At 45.3% G+C, this 24,673-nt stretch overlaps 1 protein-coding gene across 3 annotated transcripts in view; it reads left to right on the top strand.

Annotated features, from left to right (window-relative positions):
* LOC147023637 (lysosome-associated membrane glycoprotein 1-like) overlaps positions 1 to 24,673 on the top strand; it is a 97,729-nt gene that overhangs the window by 47,870 nt on the left and 25,186 nt on the right. For 2 of the 3 annotated variants that reach the window (XM_085889271.1, XM_085889270.1), the window contains 2 exons: positions 8,484 to 8,559; positions 8,661 to 8,828. In XM_085889271.1, coding sequence (XP_085745397.1) covers positions 8,484 to 8,559; positions 8,661 to 8,828 — 244 coding nt within the window. Of the gene's footprint in view, positions 1 to 8,483; positions 8,560 to 8,660; positions 8,829 to 10,534; positions 12,005 to 24,673 lie in introns of those variants that run through there. The other variant, XM_085889272.1, reaches the window with a different exon arrangement.

Below are 24,673 nucleotides of genomic sequence, written 5' to 3'. Positions count from 1 at the left end.
GCCAGAAAGAGTTACATTGTGTGTTTGTGGATTTAGAGAAAGCTTACGATAGGGTGCCAAGAGAGGAGTTGTGGCATTGTATGAGGAAGTCGGGAGTGGTGGAGAAGTATGTGAGGATCGTGCAGGATATGTATGAGGACAGTGTGACAGCGGTGAGGTGTGCGGTAGGAACGACAGACCGGTTTAAGGTTAAAGTGGGATTGCACCAAGGATCGACTCTGAGCCCTTTCCTGTTTGCAATGGTGATGGACAGGTTGACGGACGAGATCAGACTGGAGTCTCCATGGACTATGATGTTCGCGGATGACATCATGATCTGTAGGGAGCAGGCTGAATCGAGCCTTGAGAGGTGGAGGTACGCACTGGAGAGAAGGGGAATGTTAGTCAGTTGGAGTAAGACGGAGTACATGTGCGTAAATGAGAGGGAGGGTGGTGGTATGGTGCAGTTGCAAGGAGTTGAGGTGGGGAAGGTGGATTGGTTTAAATACTTGGGATCAACTCTCCAAAGTAACGGAGAGTGTGGGAGAGAAGTGCAAAAGAGAGTGCAGGCAGGATGGAGTGGGTGGAGAAAAGTTGCAGGAGTGATTTGTGACAGAAGGGTAGCTGCAAGAGTGAAGGGGAAAGTATATAAGACGGTAGTGAGACCAGCTATGTTGTATGGTTTGGAGGCGGTGGCGCTAACAAAAAGACAGGAAGCGGAGCTGGAGGTGGCAGAGTTAAAGATTCTGCGATTCTCGTTGGGAGTGACGAGGATGGATAGGATAAGAAATGAGTATATTAGAGGGACAGCGCAGGTAGGACGGTTTGGAGACAAAGTGAGAGAGGTGAGATTGAGATGGTTTGGACATGTGCACAGGAGGGAAACGGAGTATATCAGGAGAAGGATGTTGAAGATGGAGCCGCCAGGCAGGAGGAGAAGAGGAAGGCCAAAGAAGAGGTTCATGGATGCGGTGAGGGCAGACATGCGGGTGGTTGGAGTTTCAATGGAAGATGTGGAGGATAGAGCGAAATGGAGACGGTTGGTCCGCTGTGGCGACCCCTAACGGGAGCAAGCCGAAAGAGGAAGATATCTATATATATATATATATATATATATATATATATATATATATATATATATATATATATATATATATATATATATATATATATATATATATATATATATATATATATATATATATATATATATATATATAGTTACGGCTGTGGAAATTCGCAGAGCACCATATAGGTCCTTAGATCAGTTATGCCGATAAGTTTGTGTTCAGATAGATTTCCCCACCGTTGTCTAATGGGAATTATTCGTGTCACCCGGGCTGTGATCTTTGAGTTAGCCGTTTTTCTTTTACTATTGTTATTTTGAACCAACCACAATGCCAACCACCAACCACCAACCACCTTCTCCACTACGCCAACCACCCTCTCCACAACCGCCTTCACAACAACGACATCTCCTCACCATCTTTCAATCCGCATCTCCCCCAATACCCAACAATGGAACAACATTGCTTCACCTTCAACTCCGCAGGCGCCGCCATCTTTGCGCCGGCAACGGTGAGATCGCTGCAAACCAACGCGGTGGTTTCCTTGTTCCCAGCATTGGTGATTTCTACCACGTCCGCTCTCCCTTCAGCGTTGATGATTTCTGCCACGTCCGCTCTGTGCAAGCTTCGTCCGAGATTCGGATCAAAAGAGAGAAAGGGGCCGAGCCAGCGGGAGGGTCGAAGGTCGGAGAGCGGAGGTCAAAATCTCGTCTCTCGGCCCCTATAAAAGGGCGAGCGGAACGCCAAGCGCAGTCAGTCTGGAGAGGTCGAGGAGCCGCGTGGAAGTCTGGAGCCCGAAGCCTGCAGTAGCTGGAGAAGCTGAGGAGAGCGGTGGAGGTGCGAACTGGGAGCGCGACTAAGCCTGCTGTGCCGCGCGGAGCTGCGCGTTCGTGTGCGGAACGTGGAGAGAGCTCGCCAGCCAGCGCCAGACAGTCCAAGGTGACCGGGCTTCGGGACAGTCCGAGCATCGCTGAGGGACGGACGGGTTCTTACAGAGCATCAACTCTAAGAGAGCAAAGACCCATTCGTTCCTCTCAGGCGTTGCCGGCTGGGGCCCGAATCACCCAGCCGCTTGGCGAGGCCTGGGCCTAACCATGGTTACGCCAGCTGCCATGGGGACAGAACGTCGTGGGTCGCCCCAGCGAGGAAGGTAACCTGCGCGGTCTCGTGGAGCTCCTTCGGTCCGCCAAGTTCCACGTTATAAAGACCCTGAGAGGTCCAGTCTACCCCCTTGTCTTTGAGGGGGTTTTTCCGTGCTTTTCTTTGTATGAAAGTTGTGGTGCCAAGTCCGTCAAGTAAAACTGTATAAGTGACTACATAATAGATAGACGGTATTAGCTCCTTTGAATTGCATGTGTTTTGTATTGATTGCATTCCTGCATACATGCATCCCTGTTTACGTGTGCATTGTGAATAAATGTGCTTGTTTAAATGTAACCTGTTCGTCACTTCATTTTCCCTTAATTGAGCTGCCATATTGCATTTCGGAATAATAGCGGGCTTTTTGATAGCCGATAATAGAATCGGGTCCAGCGAGGTCTCGCGAGATAATATTCCGCTCGGTTATCCCAAAACGGAGCGAGCTGCTTAAGCGGCTCGTGTCCAAGCAGGCCTCGCTGAGGTACAATGTCTCGGTAATCTACCTACGCGAATAATTATGTAAATCGATTATTTGACGATCGGACCCTGTAGCGCGGGAAGAGTGCGGACAGGGTTGTGGTGTGCTTGGAGCACACCCGTGACTGGTTTTCGGCGTTGTTCCGGAAAGTCACGACTGAATTGTCCGTCCGGTGGGCGTACGGCCACGATTCGGCTAAAAGCGGCTGTCCGCACGCCGGCGGGCGACAATTCGTGACTATATATATATATATATATATATATATATATATATATATATATATATATATATATATATATATATATATATATATATATATATATATATATATATATATATATATATATATATATATATATATATTTCTTCTTCTTCTTTCGGCTGCTCCCGTTCGGGGTCGCCACAGCGGATCATCCGTATGATCCGCATAGTGATTTGGCACATGTTTTACGCCGGATGCCCTTCCTGACGCAACCCTGGTCGCCTCTTACAACACAGGGATATGGTACACCTATTTTAACCGGGGTATACACCGGCCCAGTACACTGGTACTCATTTTGCCGACCTCGGAAGGATGACAGGCTGAGTCAACCCCCTGGTGTATTAATTCAGTGGCCCAACGGGGCTTGAACTCAGGACCTTTTGGATCCCAAGCCGCTGCCCTAACCACTGCGCCAACACCAGGATATATATATATATATATATATATATATATATATATATATATATATATATATATATGTATGTATGTATGTATATATGTATGTATATATGTATATATATATATGTATGTATATATGTATATATATATATGTATGTATATATGTATGTATATATGTATATATATATATGTATGTATATATGTATATATATATATAAATTTTTTTTTTTTATTTATATATATATATATATATATTTACACACACACACTTATTTTAAAGCAAACTGTCCATATATCTGCCATTCAAATTGTTTCTCCACCATCTCACTATTTAAGAACATTAAATTTTTATTATCCAATGTGCGTTACCTTCGTCCAATGTTGTGCGTCTCCACCTTACCGTCTTAAAATTACATATCTTATGCCAATGATTATGCTTGTTGCCTTCATCATCTTAATCTCACAATCATGGTAATGGATTTTTTTTCTTTTCTTCAGCTGCCCACAGCTTGTTATAACACACTGCATAGTGTATGTGTGCATTTTCAAAAGCAGGAACATCATTTATTAACCTTCTTAATTTCAACTCTTCTATCTATAATTCCAGCAATCTCTCTGTCTCTCTGTCTCTCTGTCTCTCTGTCTCTCTGTCTCTCTGTCTCTCTGTCTCTCTGTCTCTCTGTCTCTCTGTCTCTCTGTCTCTCTGTCTCTCTGTCTCTCTGTCTCTCTGTCTCTCTGTCTCTCTGTCTCTCTGTCTTTGTCTCTGTGTCTGTCTGTATGCGACTGCAGTTTCTCGACGACCGCCGGTCCGATCGGATTGAAACTTGCCAGTAATATTGCCGGGGCCCCGCGGATGTGCCTTTTCGGGGTTTGATATTAATCGGACGAGCGGTTCCCAAGTTACGGCCATTTATCTGTCGACCAATGACAAAACACGGTGCTATGACGCCACGAATGACGTCACAATTAATGTTTATTTTATTATTATTTTCTTCTTATTATTTTTGCACGATTCACGGTCCGATCTGATTGAAACTTGCCAGGAATATTTCTGGGGACCCGTGGATGTGCCTTTTCAAGATTTGATATTAATCAGACGAGCGGTTCCCAAGTTTCGGTCATTTATCTGTCAACCAATGACAAGACACGGTGCTATGACGTCACGAATGACGTTACAATTTATGTTTATTTTTATTTATTTATTTTTTTTGCACGATTGACGTCACAATTCTTCTTCGTTTGTTATGACGTCACAATCGACGCTGGGGACCTTAGTATGTGCCTTTTCAAGGTTTGATATTAATCGGACAAGCAGTTCCCAAGTTACGGCCATTTATCTGTCAACCAATGACAAGACACGGTGCTATGACATCACGAATGATGTCACAATCGACGCTGGGGACCTTAGTATGTGCCTTTTCAAGGTTTGATATTAATCGGACAAGCGGTTCCCAAGTTACGGCCATTTATCTGTCAACCAATGACAAGACACGGTGCTATGACGTCACAATCGACGCTGGGGATCTTAGTATGTGCCTTTTCAAGGTTTGTTATTAATCGGACAAGCGGTTCCCAAGTTTAAGCCATTTATCTGTCAACCAATGACAAGACACGGTGCTATGACGTCACAATTAATGTTTTTTTTGGTTTTCTTTTGTTTTTTTTGCACGATTGACATCAATTCTTCTTCGTTTGCTATGACGTCACAACTGATGCTGGGGACAATTGACGCTGGGAAAAATTGTGCCTTTTCAAGGTTTGAAAGCTGTTTTCCCAAGGTTTGAATTAATTGTTCAAATTATTAATTAATCCCAAGGTTTGGCGGGAGGGCGAGAGAGAAGGGACGAGAGAGAGGGTGGTGTCACAATTCGAGAGGAGGGGGCGGGAGAGGGGGTTTTAGGGGGGGTGATAATGGGGGCGAGAGGGAGGAGAGAGGAGGGGTGAGACTAGGGGGGAGAGAGGGGATGAGAGAGGGGGGGAGCATCACAATTCTTCTTCTTTGTTTGATATGATGTCACAATTGATGCTGGGGACCTGAGTATGTTTCCCAAGTTATGGCCATTTATGATACGGTTGGTCCGATCTAATTGAAATAATGCCCCAATCCAGTCGTCGTTTACGAGAGTGAAGGAACGAAGCTGCACCTACAGGCCCGCACTAGTACTAATAATTTCAACTTATAATCTATTATGTACATAAAAATGGTAAAATTCCCCTCCATATTTCTTTTTCCTACCCATCCAATTTTCTAAATTTAGATTTTCTAAATTAATTCCCCCCCCCCCTTCCCCCTGCACATATAATATTTAAAGATGGGCATGGCCCCTTCACCTTGCATATCCTATTATCCTTCATACCTCTCCTTGAATGTCCTTGGTACTCTCTGCCCACTTACATATGAGCCAGCGATGGACTCTTGCCTGCACTGTTGCTCAGCAATAACTCATTGATGGGCCAAATAGTGATGGCAGAACTGAGTCGAGAGCTGTTTTTTATTGTTACCTCTGCCAACGAAGGTGTAAGCAGGTTATGTTTTCACTCCTGTCTGTCTGTCTGTCCGTCAGTCTGTGAACAGGATATCTCAAAAAGTTGTGAACGGATTCAGATAAGGTTGGGTGTGCGATGACGAAATGGTTAGATTTTGGTGAAGATCGAAATTTGGACATGAAGTTTTTTTTATTTTTATTTTTTAAGTGATTCTTCACCATTGACAGATGGGGCCAATAATGATATGGAGAACAATATCCCAAGTTGTGGAATGATTATGCCAAAATTAGGTAGATGAGTTGATTATGTGACAAGAAAGGTTTTGGTTCACGTCCAGATCCAGATCCGGTCTGTCAGTGGGATAAAAAACGTAAACTGTTCAGTCTGGTGGAGGTATATGCTCTACCAAGTACCGTTCAAATTTTTTTCCTGTTACTGTCATTTGTGTCTGTCCTCTCCCATTCTCCAAACTAACTTTGTGGCTTTGATAAAATATTGAATTATCCCTGGCACCTAAATTAGTCGTCGATGTCTTTGGTTACCATGACAGTGAACCCTGAAATATTGCAAAGGTTATGTTTCTGGAAAATGCTGCGATATTCAAAACCGCAATATTTAAAACCAATTTCCTGTGGAAATATGGGGGTTGGGTTCCTGGATTTCGAGAAAATAGAAAAGAATCTCGGTGGCAGCTAAAAATAAGCACATCATAATTGAAGCAAGAAATAGCAATCTAAGATTGCATACCCTTGCCCAGACTTGTTTCATGTGGTGTTGTAGTACCTTTTTTAATGACATACTCGCATTATAATTGTACATACTTTGTGGATGTACAGGCAGTCCCCAGTTTCCAAACATCATGTGTTCATTAGTTGGATGTTGGTAAACCAGAATAATAAATCCCCTTTAGCCCAAACTGAACTGGGTCATGCTGAAACTCCCAGCACACCCTCCCCCCTCAGATCTCGGCCGTCGATGGTCCGATAAACTTGAAAATGTGCACACGCAAAGATCACATCATTAACGTGATGGTTAAAAAAAAGAAGTTTCATGTCTTAATTTGTCAAATTATTGCCAAATTAGTTATGCATTTTGCAGAGAAACCAATCAATCTTGGCATTGGATACATGAGATTGCATGAAAGGTGTGGGTGAACTGCGTGATTTTGAGCTTTCCGTTACTGTATGGGGAGGGGGGGGGGTTATCAATAAATGTAATGTGATTAATTGGTTCCCAAACACAAATTGAACCCCTACCCATTTCTTGCATTAAAATGTCATTAAATGTACTTTTTTTTAAATCATAAAGTGATTCTATAATTGCAGTGCCTTCAGAAAGTATTCACACCATTTTTTCACATTTTGTTGTTACAGCCTGAATTTAATATGGATAAAAAAAAATTACAATTCTCAATGATCTCCCCAAAATACCCCATAATGACAAAGTGAAAACATGATTTTCGAAATTTTTCAAATTAATTAGAAATGAAAAGCTGAAATGTCTTTTGTCAATAAGTATTTTACCCCTTTGCTCTGACCCTCCAAATCGAGCTCAGGTGCTTCCAATTTCCTTTGATTATCCTTGAGATGTCTCTCTCTACAACTTGATTGGAGTCCACCTGTGGCCAATTCAATTGATCAGACATGATTTAGAAAGAAACGCACCTTTCTATCTCAGGTCCTACAGTTGACTGTGCATGTCAGAGCAGAAACTCCACCATGAAGTCCAAGGAACTGTCTGTACAACTCCAAGATAGAATTGTGAGGAGGCATAGATCTGGGGAAGGGTATAAAACAATTCCTAGAGTTTTTTGTAAGTTCCCAAGAGCACAGTGAGCTCCATCATTAGGAAATGGAAATAATATGGAACTATACAGACTCGTCCTAGAGCTGGCCGTCTGACCAAACTGAGCAACCGGGAAAGAAGAACCTTGATCAGGGAGGTGACCAAGAACCCAATGACCACTCTGACAGAACTACAGAGTTCATTGGATGAGATTAGAGAACCTGGTGGAAGGACAACAGTCTCTGCAGCACTTCACAAATCTAGGCTTTATGGAAGAGTGGCCAGATGGAAGTTACTCCTGAGAAAAATGCACATGACATGCCTGGGGTTTTCAAAAGGGCATGTGAAAGACACAGAGAATGAGGCAAAAGATTCTGTGGTCTGATGAGATGAAACTTGAACTCTTTGGCCTGAATGCAAAACGCTACGTCTAGTGGGAACCGAGCACAGCCCATCACCCATCTAGCACCATCCCTACCATAAAGCATTGTGGTGGCAGCATCATGCTATAGGGATGATTTTCAGTGACAGGGACTGGGAGACTTCTAAGGACAGAGGGAACAATGAATGAAGCCAAATACAGACAAATCTTTGAGTAGAACCTGTTTCAGAGTGCAAAACTTGCATTCCAATAGGACAATAACCCCAAGGATACAGCCAAAGCTACACTGGAATGGCTTCAGAACAAGAATGTGAAAATCCCTGAGTGGCCCAGCCAAAGCCCAGACTTGACTCCCATTGAGAATCTGTGGAAATACTTGAAGATTGCTGTTCAGTGATGCTCCCCATCCGACTTGACAGAGCTTGAGCAAATCTGCAAGGAACCCAATCCCCCCCGTCAATGTTTTACTCTCTGCTTTGTGTTTTCTTGTATGTATGTTTGCAGGATAACGCCACACAAAAGTTCATCTTGCAACAAATCTACATCAATGCTACTTACAGCTTCCCTTCTGCAAAAAATGGTGTGTATGGGCAGCACCATTTGACAGATCATTTCACAAAAATATTGATTTTTGTGACGATTGCCATGGTGGCTTGTTTGTTCTTCCATTTTATTCTGCAGATACGTATATTGGAACCAACTCCACTCTGCAGCTTTTCACGGCAAAGGTTGGTAACTCGTACTTGTGTGTGGATGAGAAAACTGTGACTCTGAGCTCGGGCATCACATTGCACATGAGAAACGTACAACTGCAGCCTTTTCATGTGAATAACGGAAAATTTGGTACTGGTAAGAGCTTTTAATTTTTTTCCACCAGTTTATTTTCATCTCCGTTTATTCGTTCTGCTGCACTTCCTTGCACCGCATGAGTAGTGTCAAAAGGGAGGTGTTTGCTTCAGTAATGTATTCCAGTTTGAAAAGGAGAAATATGAGTGAGCATAAGCGAGCGAACCCTAACAGCTTCAGTCAGAGATTAATAATTAATTACCTGGTGACCGTTTGACCGTTTGGAACAAGAGGCAACATATCTGCACTTTCTTCATGATTGACACTGTAAAAACAGGAATCATAGGCACTCATTTAACATAATTGTATTTTATTATGTGTTATACCTTTTCCAGTAAATCTTCAAAGAGCATTGAAATTTAAACTAATTGTATTTTATTATGTGTAATACCTTTCAAGAAAATCTTCAAAGGACGTTGAAACATTGGGTAAATTCTGTGATGTCGGAGGTATTCATCTCGGAGGCAGGTTATTCATGCATTTATTAAGGTCATTGTGAAATGCCTGACGAACGAACTGGATTTCTGTCAAGACGTCATTCAGAGCTTTCCATTCCTTGTGAAGATCATCATTAGCATGCCAATTCACCTCGTCTACGAGTGAGTTTGAAATACTGTAATAAAAGGGGAAATAAATAATTAGTTATATAATTAATCATATACAATCAAAATGAAGACCAATTATTGCACCGTTGTCCCAAGAAGGAAGCCAGACTTAACAATACGGAGACACACATGGGCGCGCGTGCGCGCGCACACACACACACACACACACACACACACACACACACACACACACACACACACACACACACACACACACACACACACACACACACACACACACACACACACACACACACACACACACACTATATCGGCTTACATTAACGGTTTAATAGTGTATGAAACTTGCCAATGTTGTGATGGATCATCATATTCTTCATTGGATGAAAGATGGTTCATCTCCGTTGGAGCATAAAGCAAATTCTCATTTATCTTCATTGGATAAAATTATTTTTGAGTGAGAGGCATGCCTCACTTATAAAGCATGTTTGAGGAAGTCAGGAGCAGTCTATTTTCCAGACTTACTGGGTCCGCATGAAAAACACAAAAGAGAACAATGGGGCAAGTCTGGAAAAATATCCAACTTGAGAAATGCTGTTTCTCACTTCCTCAAATACTTAATGTGTTCGTGTTTGAGAAAAGGCTCGAGTATGAAAAAATATTTTATAACAGACGAGTGCTACAAAACAATTTTATAAAATAGAACACAAACATTCATAGGATCTCTATTTGACTCCTCAATTTGGTTAAATAAATGATCATGTGAAAGGGAGGCGAAGCCCAGCCCCTAGCAGGGGAGTAGTGTCAAAAGGAGAAATATGAGTGAGCAAATATTGCGACTTTGAGAAATGGGACACATTACTGTGTCAAACCCTCCCTTTTGACACTACTCGCATGTTTGTTGAATAATTTATCCTTGACCAACTAAATTTTGTCACTTGGATTTGACTTTGTTAGTAAATTGCCCACCACCTCATCAAGCTCGGTCTGACCATAAAGATCGGTTGGTTGAGGTGGAATATTTTTCCGACATCGCTTGTACTGAAATCTCCTTCAGCTGTGTCTCTGTGGTGGCAGTTTTTATGACCCCTTTGATTACAACCCGATTACTATCCTCATGCCCTTTGTTGTAATTTTTCCTAGCGGAGAACTGTGCCTCGGACATTGCAGGACTGCTGATTCCCATTATTGTGGGTGCGGTGCTCGCACTCCTTCTGCTCATCGTTTTGATCGTCTATGTCATTGGCCGACGCCGCAGCCATGCTGGTTATCAGGCTATCTAGTCCGAAACTTGGTCTTTATGGTCTCTCAGCCCTTTCCCTTCTCCCTTTGCATTCTCTCATTCCCTTTTCTCCTTCCCTTCTCTCCTCCCCCATCTCGATTCGCTTTGCCCGAAAAACATGTGGGTTTCAATGGCTTTTCCCCCTCTCCCCAAAGTTTGTTTGTTTGTTTGTTTTTAACTTCCCATAAAGTTGAGCATTTCCACACCCAATTAATGCCTTTTTTTAAAAACATCTTTTTTTTTTTGCTTTTTTGCTTTCTCACTACTTGATGTTTATTTCAAACTTTATTGGGGTTTTTAAGGTTCTTAAATTTAGAGATTGTTTATAGTTTTTGTTGTTGCTCGTTTCGTTGACTTGCTGCTTTGATCTCATGAACTTTTTTTCCTTGCTCAGGATTTAATTTGTACTTAAGGGAAATAATAGTGACTGTGGGAGATATAAAAGGAAGACTTGTGTAAAAAGCTTTGTGTATTTCAGAATCTGTAAGTTATATCTTTGTACTCGTACATCTTGGTTCTGCTTGATGCAGTACAAGATCTTGTTTGGGAGGCGAATGAATGAAAGAGTGAAAGGGGTTTTGAATCAGATATTGAACATGAAAATGTGTGACAAGATACTGGCACAATCGGAAGTGTTCTGTGCTCTCTATCAATGAGCTGCTCTCCTCGTCTAACTTCGCCATCAAATTATCCATCTATAAAATGAATTTGACTTAACCTTGTCAAGGCCGCCAATTATATTTAATATCGAGGACCATTCTACGACAAATAACAGGTTCTACGAACAGTACTTGGTATGAAGACGCGAGTCACCAAATAGGCTCCTACACAATTGGATGCAATTTTGCAACATGAACTACAATATACATCCCTCCCTGATTCAGGGAACTCCAAAGACACTGTAATGCAGTGAGCAAACATTTCAATAGTTTTGAGCATTGATTCTAAGTGGCCATGTCACAAGCTTTGGTTGTTCCCACTATGTCATGCTACTTCCCCTCACCTCTGCCAAATTTTTGTTCATTGTTTGCAACTATTTTATCCAGAATTTATTCTTGTGATTGGAATTCCAGCAATATCATGTTCATTTTCATGAGGGAGGAAGATTTGAAACAAGCTTTGATCTGGCATTGTTTAATAAATAATCTTTCCTTTTTTCCAATTTAAAATTACCAACTTTTTCCCCTCCTTTGATTGAATGCTATTATGACTAATAAATGAGATTGTATGCACTTTCATCTTGATTTCCTCCACCACCCCCCCCTTCCCCCATTCATTATCTTGTCTGGGATTTTGTTTTGTGCTTTTGCAATAAAACCTTTTCAACAAAACTGATTCTAATTTTTTTTTTCATCTGCATGTGGCACCCAAACACCCCCCTCACTGTGATTGCATGTTGTAAAAACTAATTTTGATTCTCTTCTACAATTTCTATCCTTTTGTGTAAACAATTGTTTGCCTTTGTTCGAGATCTCTTTTGAAAACTGTCGAGAGACGAGTAATATAGGTGGCATTGTTATTATTATTATTACAAGTAGAGTACCAGCCCTATGGGCGATCTTGTTCAAAGCGTGCAACACATTCTTGTGGACGCAAACCTTTATTTGGGCAGTGTATAGGCAACTGACAGCTGCCTCAATCACTTCGGAAAATTAAATAAAACAACCTGGGTGACATGCATAAAGCAAAAACATACCTACTGCTTATAATTCAAAACACCTCACTGTCCTGGAAAATGTGGGGACAGGAATAATATACTGGAAATGGTGGAGACCTGTAATACCCTCCCCCACCTGGAGGTGGTGCTACATGATACACATTTACATAGATAATATTTTTTGCAAGACATTTTTCAATCAAAGTATAGGTGTACCTTCCATAAATGTGTCTTTCATGTTACCAGAGTATGTCCATGGACTATAATTGTCAAAATGACACTTCTGAATTGCAAGTAGATTGCTACAATAGTTGGTGCCAATGACTGGGCTTGGGCAGAGATAGTTACTCTGCATGTTTATGCCCTGCCCATCCAATTCCTGAACTAGATGGCATCAGCTGAGCTCTATTGACAAGCCAAGTTACTGAAAGTGCTACAAGCTAAGGGCCAAAATAACTAGTATGCACATGATACTTGATCAAATCAACACTCAAGGAAATGATGGCAGCACTTGAGTGTTATGATGTCGATTTATTTTCTGGTAACTGACATCTGGGTGAGCAACACTTATTTATGTTGCTTCTAACAGATGACAGCTTTGAATGGGTCCTGATGATGTCTTCCTAATTATTAAGGTGCTAGTATAAAAGCCTGTCAAAAATGACAGGTTGGGGTAAATATTTCAAGGAGAAATTTTTTGTGGACGTGCCCATTTTCCTTATCTTCTGGCACATTTCATTTTAACAGTACAGCCGTGTGAGTGTGCCAAAGCCTGAAGCCTCGGCCTCGCGTCAGGGGGTGTTTTATCTTATTTATTTATTCTCGAACAAAGGCAAACATCCTGCAGACATAAATGAACACTCGTTTTACTCTGCACGCGTTACGCGTCATGTGCAGCGAATTTCACTTCCCTGCGCTTTATATTTATTGTTTTGGGGGGGGGGGGTTTTATGCTTCTGTATACCACCCTTGAGGCTCGGTTTGCAATTCACTGTCTACATTTCCAACAGAAGAGATGTAATTACTCTTTTATGGAAAATGTTTTTCGATTATTTTTATATTTTTTAATATCCTGGAAAATAGGCCGTATTGAACACCAGTTGTGTTAAAAGATTACCCTTTAAAACCCTACCCAAATCGTCCTTATGAAAGGGGCAATACAAATACACACTGTTTTAAATAGGTGTATTTGTAGACTGTATTAGCCATTGCAGGAATGTTCAGACAGACCATGTCACTTTTTGCAAACCAGTGCTCTTCCACATTGGCCTTAAGGATAGTGTTATTATCAGGCCTGAAACATATTGGGATCTGGATATACAAGGTGTTCCAAAAAGACCTGGACAACTTTCGTTAATATATTTAGTACCATAAATGATAGCCTTTGTTTTATAGGATACAGAAACTCAGTTTTCTTCATTTTCAGGTCTGGTGGTTTAATGTAAAAGAAAATGGCAACTCCATAGGAGGAAGCTCACCATCAAATAATTCATCAAGACAAGCTCCAACATGCAAGTTCAACGTAATTTCCTTACAAGGTATGGAAGGAATCTACCATTGTGGATTACTGTCGGAGAGTGATATAAGAGGCTTAAGGAGACTGGAAGCTGTCAAAAACAAAAGTACAGATTGGCAAAGCACACATTGAACGAGTGCATGAATCATTTCAACAAAGTCCCAAAAAATCAATTTGATGCGCATCCAGAGAACTGGGATGACCAACCACCACTTTACACAGGATTTTGCCCAAAAGACTGAAGCTTTATGTCTATAAGGTGCAGATTCTGCAGGAACTCAAACTAAATGACAGACCCAAACGGAAGGTGTTTGCCTTGGAAATGCTCAGTCGTATAGAGGATGATGAAGATTACCCTAAAAAGATCATCTTCACAGTCAAAGCTTGCTTTCATCTATCAGGGAAGGTCAACTGGCACAATGTGAGGATCTGGGGCTCTGAAAACCCCCACATGGTCATTGAACACATATGTGACAGTCAAGAGGTCAGTGTGTGGTGTGGCCTTCTCCATGAGCACTTGTTGGGTCCGCTTTTCTTTACGGAGGATCGTGACCTCCACGATTTACATGAACATGTTGGAAGGATTTGTCTTCCCACAAATTGAAAACTTGCAACCCGAGATCATTTTTAAACAGGACGGTGCTCCCTGTCATTGTGCCTTTGTCGTTCAAGCCATCCTGAATGAAAAATTTCCAGGTCGCTGGATTGGCCAAGAAGGACGAACTGGCCAGTCCGCACAATCACCTGCGTGAGTGCTCACATTTTTATGTTCAGCAGAACTCACTGCCTTGATGTCCTGTGCATGACAAATTGAGCTCACATTGAAGTCTATTGATGGTGTGCACAAAACTTTATGAGTTTCTGTATCATAAAACCAAAGGATATTGTATCATTTGTGGTTCTAAACGTATTAACAACTTAAGTTGTCCAGGTCTTTTTAGTAAACCCTGTATAGTATAAGGTTGAATGTGAATGTCTTTGACAATGATTGTTAGCCCTGGTATTCTCGTAGAGTGAGCATTCCGAAATGAAGTCTGCTGAACTTTTGTCAACTCATTCAGACTCCTATAGCCTTAACTATTAGCGTAATGCTTTGGATGGTACTGACATATACAAATCAACTTGCTTCAAACAGTGGAATGGTCTGACATACATAAACCCTTCCACTTGTTTCAAATATTGAAGTGGGTGTTCTTACATTAACAATATATTGTGGCAGTCATGGTGTTCAGGGGTAAAGGGTGTAAAATAGACGAGCTATACTACATGTACATATTGAGCATAAGTGTGTGGTTTCTGTGTGAAAATGATGGAACATGTCAAAATTTGTTTTGGGGATGGTGATTTGACCCTTCCACACCATTGTGTGTCAAGTTTCCTGACTGTTCCCCTTCATTAATCCTTTAAATTGTTCCCTCCATAATCTATATGTTTGGTTGTTTTATGAACACCATTTAAGCAGCTTCCCCAACAAATCCTCCCTCCCCCAACATGATTGCAAAAGTAATACCTTGTGACCGTGTGCAAAGGAAAGAACTGCAGCCATGCTGCTTACCCCACAGAAACCACTCGTAACTGGGCAGGGCCAGAAGCTCTTTGAGGCCTGGCAGAGAACCGATTTAATGCACGGGTGCGATGTAAGAATAGCTGAGGGGCTGGGACAGAAAAGGCAGTTGGCACCAAGCAGTTGAAGGGCGAGCAGCTCGAGATGTAGCGCAGGATGGTGGTGAGATTTCTCATGGAGTCCAGCTAGTGGACCCGGAGAGAGAAGGGACAACAACACCAGACAAGCGCGCACGTGCTGAGAAGCTACAGGGCCTGGACACGCAGCACTCAATACGTCTCTCTTGCACACAAAAAGCCTCACTATCCCGCTCTCCTTCTCCCCCAAACAATGGCGACACCTCACAGGCATCATGTGGGTAACAGGTTCTTTCTTTCATTGTCTTGTGACTTCACACTGTCTGACTCCTCGTGATGTGAATGATTTAAAATATCACGCAAGCCGTTGCAGTTCGTGAGATGATTGTGTATAAATAATAATTGCGAGATACGTGGCTCTCCTTGTTCTCCCGATGCGTCTGTGCTTTTATTTATTAAACCTGATTAACAGCATGGCTGGGGGACAAAATCGAGGGAGACTTAGAGAAACAAGAGATATAGGGAAGAATGAGGGCAAGGAGAGGACACATTGGGTGAACAATATGGATACAGCCACAAACTCTCAATCATAGAAGTTGAAGGAAAAATTTGGAAAGATGGGGAGGCGAGAGTTGATGTCGAGTACAAAAGATCATGTTTGTGGATGCAGAATGACCTGAGAGGGTGGTGAACAGATGTATTGAAGCCCAAGAACGAAGAATGAGATTGAGGAAGTTGGTTCCACATGTGGGGGGAAACAAATAAGCAGAGATGAGCAGTAAGTCTGGTTTCAACAGAAGGGGTTTACTGGAAGACTGTGTGTGCCCTGCAAAAACCTGGATGGGATAAAGTATGGAAAGAGCAGAGGGTGCAAGACCAGAAAGGAGGCAATGGAAAACAGAGACCACTGACCTGTCTGCGATGTGAAAGTGATAAGGTCTGCTTTAGTGCAGACGATTCCAATGGTTTTGAAGGCCTTGGTTTCCATGGCATTAAGCTAAGCGAGTTGGAAGGTAGGGGTGCCATCCCAGAGAGGCAAGCAGTGCTGCATCCATCAAGCTGCGGAAGAAGGCGGTGTAGGAAGATAAAAGTTCAGATGTGCTCAGCAAAGACTTTGCACAATGGAGGATGTCTAGTCGGTGAATGCCTTTGGAGGCCAACTTGGAAATATGGTTTGCCCAAGAAAGAACATGCATCATTGAAGAGAGAAGGGAAGGAGAGAAGGAGAGTGAGGCCCAGAGTTTAAGTGACTGAACTTCATCAAGAGGATTGTTAAGGAAGTCGATGGGAGGGTTTGCCAATCCATCTTTTCATCAGACCTTGGAGAAATATCAGTGCCCCAGGCGAGGTACACTTCTTGTCTTGGGGGATTTCAATGCATCGACTAGAACTGATAGTGATGGTTATAAGACACATGTTGCTCCCCATAGGTCTGGAATCGTGAACCAGAATAGCACTAAGTCCCTTGACTTTGCAATAAGTCATGGACTTAGGGTGGATGGTTCATGGTTTCAGCACCCACAGGCTCATCACTGGACTTGGTATTCCAACGCTGGTGGTGTGGCAAAGAAGATTGGCCATGTGCTCGTTAATAGTCGCTGGAGGATGACCCATAACTTCAGGGTTCACTGGAGTACTCAGTTTTTCAAAATTGACCACAGGCTTATTGTAGCAACTCTGAAGTTGCAGCTTAAATCCAGGAAAATGGTACCATTCACGTCTCGACTGAATGTTGGCAAGCTCAAGGATGACAAGGCAGCTGAGGAGTTTGCGAACTAGCTGAGTGGGGATTTTGGGGGTCTGGGTGCTTTGGGGAATCCTGAAGAGTTGTGGAGTGCCTTCAAGACCACCGTCCATGATGTTGCCAGTGGATGTCTTGGAACTCAACGTCGGACAAAGAAGAATTTTCTCTCTTAAGGAACACTGGATACCATTGACCAGTCACAGGGCTCGGCGCAATGGCAGAGCTGAGCTGTTCAGGTAGTTGAGGTGTAAAACTGCATGTGCGCTAAGGGTGGACAAGGAGGCTTATGTACGAGGACTCCGTGAGGGGGTAGAGCATCACCCGTGGTCAAGTGATTCTCATCCTGTTTACAGGGGAATTCAAGCATTGCGTTTCTCCAAGCCCATCCCTTGGTGTACCGCAGTTGGAGCGAAGGGTGGTCGGCTCTTGACAGAGGAGTCTGAAGTGAAGACCCGCTGGGCCGGTTACTTTGCGTGGTTGGACCAGGCTGATCCACCAGCTGTCGAGTTGGATATCAGGGGTGTTAGTATCCCTCTTGCTGACCGTCCAATCAACTGTGGTCCACCTTCGTTTGTGGAAACACAGGCTGTGGTGAACTGGTTGAAATGGGGTAAAGCTCCTGGGATCTGTGGTATCCATGCTGAACTTCTCAAGGCTGGTGGAAATGCTGCACTCATATTGTTGCATGCAGTTCTATGCTCTGCCTGGAACACAGGCATCATCCCAACTGAGTGGAAGAGGGCCTTGTTGTCCCTCTTTGGAAAGGGAAGGGTGATCGCCAGGACTGCAACAATTATCGAGGGGTGACGCTGCTCTCAGTGCTGGGCAAGGTCTTTGCTTGGATAATTCGTGATTGGGTTTGCTACCATCTGCTTGAGCCCTAGTGCCTAGAGAAGTCAGGCTTTACACCAAAGTGGTCGACGATGGACCTCACCTTGCCCTTCAGGTCATCACTGAACGCAGACGAGAGTTTTGGCAGGGGCTGCTTGCAGCCTACGTTGATCTCTGTAAAGCGTTTGATTCAGTGAATCAGGATGCCCTCTGGATGATTCTTGGTCTTCGTGGGGTGCCACCAAAACTGATCAATCTGATGTCTGAACTATGCTCTGGAACTGAGAGGACTGAGAGATGTGGTGATACTGTTTTGGTCTGGGGGTCGTTGGTGATAAACGACCACTCGGTGGAACCGTGGAGTTGTCTCCCACCGAACACCCGGAATTTAGGTCACGACTCTCGGATAAGTACAAGGGTTCATTGGTCCCTTAGCGGACCGTGGTCGCCAATATTTTGATGGCGTGGGGTAGGGTTAGTTGCTTAATTTCAATATACCTAAATGCCAACGTCGTCCAACTAACGGGGACAACCACACCCTCGACGGACCTAGGGCGGAACGGACCGTTTACCGAGCCTGATCCGGGTGTGAACCGAGCAGGGATTACCAAGATCCGTTGGTCCAAATGAACAATTTACTGAACGAACGGCCTTACTATTTCTCAAACCCGCACAGTGCTGGGTCAATGAGAGAAAGCACAGAAAACGAGCTGGTACATTTAACAGGGGTTTCATTTTACATTAATCGGGAGGGATACACAGAGCAGAGTTATCACGAATAAGGAAATGTAATGGACAATTAACAAGGCACTTAACGATTCTACTTAACAGACTGGTGCCACACACACACACACACACACACACACACACACACACACACACACACACACACACACACACACACACACACACACACAAACACCCAAAGAAATGGTGTCCGCGGCCTGTATTTGCACCTGCCGCCTCGTGCGGTCTGCTCGAGCTTGTCCGGTGGCAGGACTCGAACCCACCGCCAAGCTCCGGGGACCAAGAACGGCGCCACGGACACCAGCCAGCACGGGCACGTACCAGATGAGAACGCCAGCAGCTTCCTCTCTTTCTCCTTTGCAAAGGGGCGAGCCTTGCTTGCTTTTGACCAGGCATGCCTTGCTTGCTTTGACGAGGCGAACCTTTCTTGCTTTTTCTCCATGACTCGCCATTTCGTCTTATCCTCCCCCTCCCCCGTGGGTTGAAGGCACCACTCTGAGGGACTTTCCTCCGGATTGGACGAGGGGTTGTCGGGCGACTCGTGGCCGCCCTTCATTGATCGGGCCGAACACTCCATCTGGCTGGGCGGTGCCGCCCCTGAGGTGGTCAGCCCCCCTGATTGGCTGGGGCGCACGTGCGATGCTCGCCCTTTGCTCATTGGCTGGAGGAAATGCTCTATGTTCCTCCTTGGGGTGGAGCCTCGATCCGAAGCGACGGAGGCTCCGCCCACGCCCTCAGCCAAAAACGTATGGGCAATGGCGACTGGGTTGAGTGCAGGTCGGCGTCGCTGTTGTTGTTGTAGATGTAATAAAAACCTAACTAAAAAATAACTCGTAGCGCACACACGAAATTCCCATGAGACATAGGGAATGGATTCTAACTATAAACACATGCTTATCGAAATAACTGAACTACGGGGACTGGCTGTTTTTGTGCACAAGGTTTCCAAATCCGTAACACTACCCCCTCCCCTTTTTACAGACTCGTCCCGAGTCCTCAAATTTTCGTTTGGCATGCATGTGTAAGTTCTTTTTTCCCCGACTACGTTTTACCTACGGATCCCTGAGTGCGACATTGGTATACATGTCCCAAAAATAAATAACCTAGTGCGCTGCATAACTAAACTATCAGACTCACATGGACAACTTAACTAAATTGCCGGCACTAACACAAACAACAGGTGGGTTTCAAAATATTTACAATTTTACCTTATCTATTGACACTAACCTTGGCGCAGGACCGGTGATCTGTGGATGGAAAAAGAAAGAAGTCATTGGGGCTGGAATGAACACAAAAAGATGGGCGCACGGGCTGCACAATGCAGTCCTCGTGGTGTGGCTGCCTGCAGGGCAGTCCTTGCAAAATACTGGAAGATGGTCCTGGCGCACATGGTGAGTTGGTGACATGGGGGAAATGCAACAAGGGCAGGCAGGCATGGGGTCAAGGCAAAGGCAGGCAAATGAAGGCATGGCAAATGCGGACCAGCAAATACAGCACAACAGGCCGGCATATGAAGCTGGGCGGCCTCTAGTCTGGTCTGTGAGGTTGTGGAGGGAATGCGGTGGTGCCGGCCGGTCCAGAAACGGGCTTGGGCCTACCCTACTGTCTCCCCCCAACCTATCGCCTTTGCCTGTCTTTGTCCACACCCAATCCTTTAGTTTGCAACAACAAAATTTAGACTTCCCCTTTTTTCTTTTTTTAGTTTTTTTTTCTTTTTTTTCTCTATAATTGCTCATCCCAAACCCCACTATTGTCTTTGTCCGACTAACCTATCCTGTCAACCTCGCCTACTCCCAACCCCTAAGATCCTTTTTGGAGGGGAATAAGGGAGAGACTAGTGTCCTGTGTCAAAGCCCAACGAAGCCTCAGAATGACCTCCTCAGATTTCAGCGATCTCAACCCAAGGTGGGTCCAGCTGCCCACAACGAGCGAAGGGATGGATGGTGCAGAGGGGTACATTTCTCTATCTACCCTAACATTATTAACTTTAAACTACCCCGGGGCTTTTCAAAAGCGCCTCTCGCTTAAACTACTGGTTCTACCAACCAAGATTCCCATCGCCTGTGTTGGTGTCCATTATTAATTTGGGCCCTGCCCACAAATTTTCTCTCGTGCCCTTGTACAATTTTGTGGCTGGGCAGCGTGGCTCAACTGGCAGGGACTTCCGTCTGCCGAACTCAAACAACGGCACCCCCGGGCCCTGGAGCTGTCTCCGAGCCTACCTGCTCCCTATGAACGCAGGGAGTGCCCTTCCCGGCTACTCCCCCGAATATGCCAACGTGGCATTTTGGCGCTACGGGTCTCGTTTCCGACGGACCGCCCGTGCCCATTACACTATCCTTGTCCCTTGGACCCTTGGCCTACTCTGGCCGACTAGTCTGGTGCCCGGGGTGCCCTCTACTCAATACTCACCTTTCCACAGCCACGCTCCCAGCCGGTCAATGAACTCCTGCACCCTTCAAAAAGGTTTCGAGCCTTCTTCCCACACCAACAAAAGGACCTCCTTTTGGTAAATTTGACTAACCCACGAACTAACATTACACTGACCCTGGGGTGCTTTGGGTGGGATTCACTCCTCCCCCCAATCATTCATTCGCACCATGCATTCCACATTCGCTCCATTCACTCTTGGGCCCGCTGTCCCACATTCACTCATTGCACACTTTTTTTTTTTCCAATTCACTCCCATCACTCAACACTGCCATTCTGCTAACTAAATTCCCCACTAACTAGCTCGTGCCCCTCGTCATCCCTTAAACTAGTGCATGTTCCATTTAACTCTACTGCTAAGCTACGTCCCCACTACACATTCCATGTCGGTCCGTGTCTCCCAATCCATTTCTAATCTAAGCTAAATTCCCACTAACTTGTTCCACGGGCCCCATGGAGGACGGCTCATGCCCCCATAAGGCCGGTCTATCTATGCTAACCCCTTCCCACTAACTAATGCTCCTATGCCCGTGCAGGATGTTTACCACATCCTGGCCGGGGCCGTGTACTCGGGTCAAGGCTCTACGAGCCTTGCGTCTCCGTGGGAGCAGTGGTCCTAACTCCTGCTACTCCAGTCCAATCCATCCATGAGGGCATAAGGTCGCCCTTATAGGGTCTCAGGCGGTCCGCGTGGACGATACGGGGAAGGGCCCATGGTCCCATCTTAATTTTAATGACCACGTCACTTATTTGCACCAGGATTACCCCCGAGCCCTGCCAGGGCAAGGTGAGTTTCGGGCATCTGCCCTCCCTCCTCCAGGGATTGAAGAAGCAAATCTTCATCCCCGGGGGGTACTCACTGGCCTGGCTCTGGTGGTCGTATCTGCGCTTCATTTTCACACCCGCCTGTTGGAGTTGGCGGCGAGCGAAGACATGGACTTTTTCCATGCCTTCCTCCAACTCACACGCGTAGCCCTTCCCTGGGGGTCCGTCGGGCCACACAGCAAATCGACGGGGGCTCGCAGCTCCCGTCTGTACCTGAGCATAGCGGGGCTTCAGGCGGTGGCTCCATGCTGACTCGTGCGATAGGCCATCAGCAAATACGGGAGATGTTCTGACTGACAACAATACTGACAATCAGCGGTGAAGAGGGCCAATTGTTGTATGATGGTTCTATTGAACCTCTCCACCATACCGTCGGATTGTGGCCTTAGGGGCGTTGTTCGGATTTTTCGAATTGATAGGAGACTGCACACTTCTTTTAGTAATTCACCCTCAAAATGTCCGCCCTGGTTGGTGTGCAGCTCCTCCGGAATCCCGTGCCAACATACAAATCCTTCCATGAAGGCCTGTGCCACAACCCCGGCTTCTCGGTTGGGAAGGGCATAGGCCTCCGGCCATTTCGTGAAGTAGTCCATAATTCCGATGATGTATCGGTTACCTTAGCAAGTGGGGTGCAGTGGTCCCAAAATGTCCATGGCCACTCGCTCAAGTGGGGCCCCAACCTGATGTTGTTGAAGCGGGGCCCTCATCCTCCGTGCCGGTCCCTTTTTGGCAGTACAGGCATCGCATGCTCGACACCAGTCCTGTACATCACGCCCCATGTTGACCCAACAAAACCGCCGGTGGACCCGAGATGTTGTTTTGGTCCTGCCCAAATGGCGGCCGGGGCGGGTACCGTGCATTTTTCCAAATTTTGCTTTTAATTGGTCAGCGACTACCACAAGCCAAGAAGTTCTCTCTGAGGGGATCTCCACCCACTTGCGATATAAGATGTTGTCCCTCATTTCTGGGGTTTTCCACTGAGCCCAGTACGCCTTTGTTCGCGCTCCGAATGGGGTGACCTCCTCCCCACTGGGTCTCTTATTTGCCCGGACCCACTCGTACACGGGCCCTATCACGGGGTCCTCCCGCTGGGCCGTGCTCCACGCCAAATCGCCAAATTCCTCATCTGTGGTTAGTGGCAAAATTGGGCCTACCACCGGGGCTGCACAGGCTAGGAGCTTTTGGGAGGTGTCTGCCAATTGGTCCCTCTCCTCATGCCTCGTGCAATACTTACAGTTTTCTCCCAGACAGGGGCGTCCAAAGAGCGCGTCGTCATTCCCATGAGCCTTACCGGCTCTATGGGCCACATTGAAATCGTACTGCTGCAACTTTTCCAACCACTTTGCAATTTGGCCCTCCGGTTACTTGAACTGCAAGAGCCATTGCAAGGAGGAATGCTCAGTTCAAACCAAAAATTTCCTCCCGTACGGGTGGAAATGGCTCACTGCAGACAGCATGGCCAATAGTTCCTTGCGGGTGATGCAATAATTTTGTTCGGGCCTACTCATGGCCCAACTGTAATACGCGATCACTCTTTCCACGCCCCCGTGTGTCTGAGACAAGACTGCACCCAATCCTTCCTGGCTTGCATCCGTGTCCAGGGTATACATCCCGTCATCGGTGGGGTATGCTAAAACAGGTGCGGATGTCAAACACCCCTTTAATTTAAGGAAGGCCTGATGGCATTCCCCTGTCAAATTAAATTTCGACCCCTTCACTGTAAGCCGGTGAAGGGGTCTAGCTATTTCTGCAAATTTTGCCACGAAGCGCCGGTAGTAGGAGCAGAGACCCAAAAAACCCCGTACCTGTTTGACGTTACGAGGTACGGGCCACTCCTCTACCTCCGTAATTTTACATGGGTCGGTTTTCACCCCCATCGTGGCCTATCACGTGTCCGAGATAGGCCACTTCCTTTGCAAACAAAGTGCATTTCCCCGGGCTCAACTTCAATCCTGCCTGCCTGAGGCGCCCAAACACCTGGTCCAAATTAGCTATTGCCTGGGAAAATGTTTTAGCATGTACCAGGACGTCATTCAGGTACACCAGGCATGATTGCCATTGCATGTCGCCCAGCACACGCTCCATCAATCTCAAAGGTGGCGGGGCGTTGCACAAACTGAACGGCATCACAGTGAACTGATACAGTCCCTTCCTTGTTGAAAATGCCGTTTTCTCTTTCCCCGTCTTATCCATCTCCACCTGCCAATACCCACTCTTGAGGTCCAAAGTTGAAATCCATTTTTGAGCCTGAAACATCGTCGAGGGTATCGTTAATTCTAGGCAGGGGATAGGAGTCTTTGAATGTCACGTTGTAAAGTTGGCGATAGTCCATGCAGAAATGCATGGTCCCATCCTTCTTCTTGACCAACACAACCGGTGACATCCAAGGACTTCCCAAAGGCTCAATGACACCTGCATTGAGCATCTTTTCTACCTGTTCGTCAGCCTCCTCTCTCTTGCTCCATGGGAGCCATCGAGCAGGCTGACGGACAGGCCGGGCCCCATCAGTGTGGATCTGATGTTTCACCAGGCCCGTACGTCCAATATCCTCGGGTGACAAGGAGATTTCTATATGTCGGTTGACCAGTTTGTGCAAGGCCTCCCGCTGG

The sequence above is a fragment of the Eptatretus burgeri genome, chromosome 7 (assembly GCF_056783735.1).
Source record: "Eptatretus burgeri isolate ZD-2024b chromosome 7, Ebu_testis_v1, whole genome shotgun sequence".
Taxonomy (NCBI): Eukaryota; Metazoa; Chordata; class Myxini; order Myxiniformes; family Myxinidae; genus Eptatretus; species Eptatretus burgeri.
Note: the sequence above shows the minus strand (reverse complement) of the source record. Positions and strands in the feature narration are given on the sequence as shown.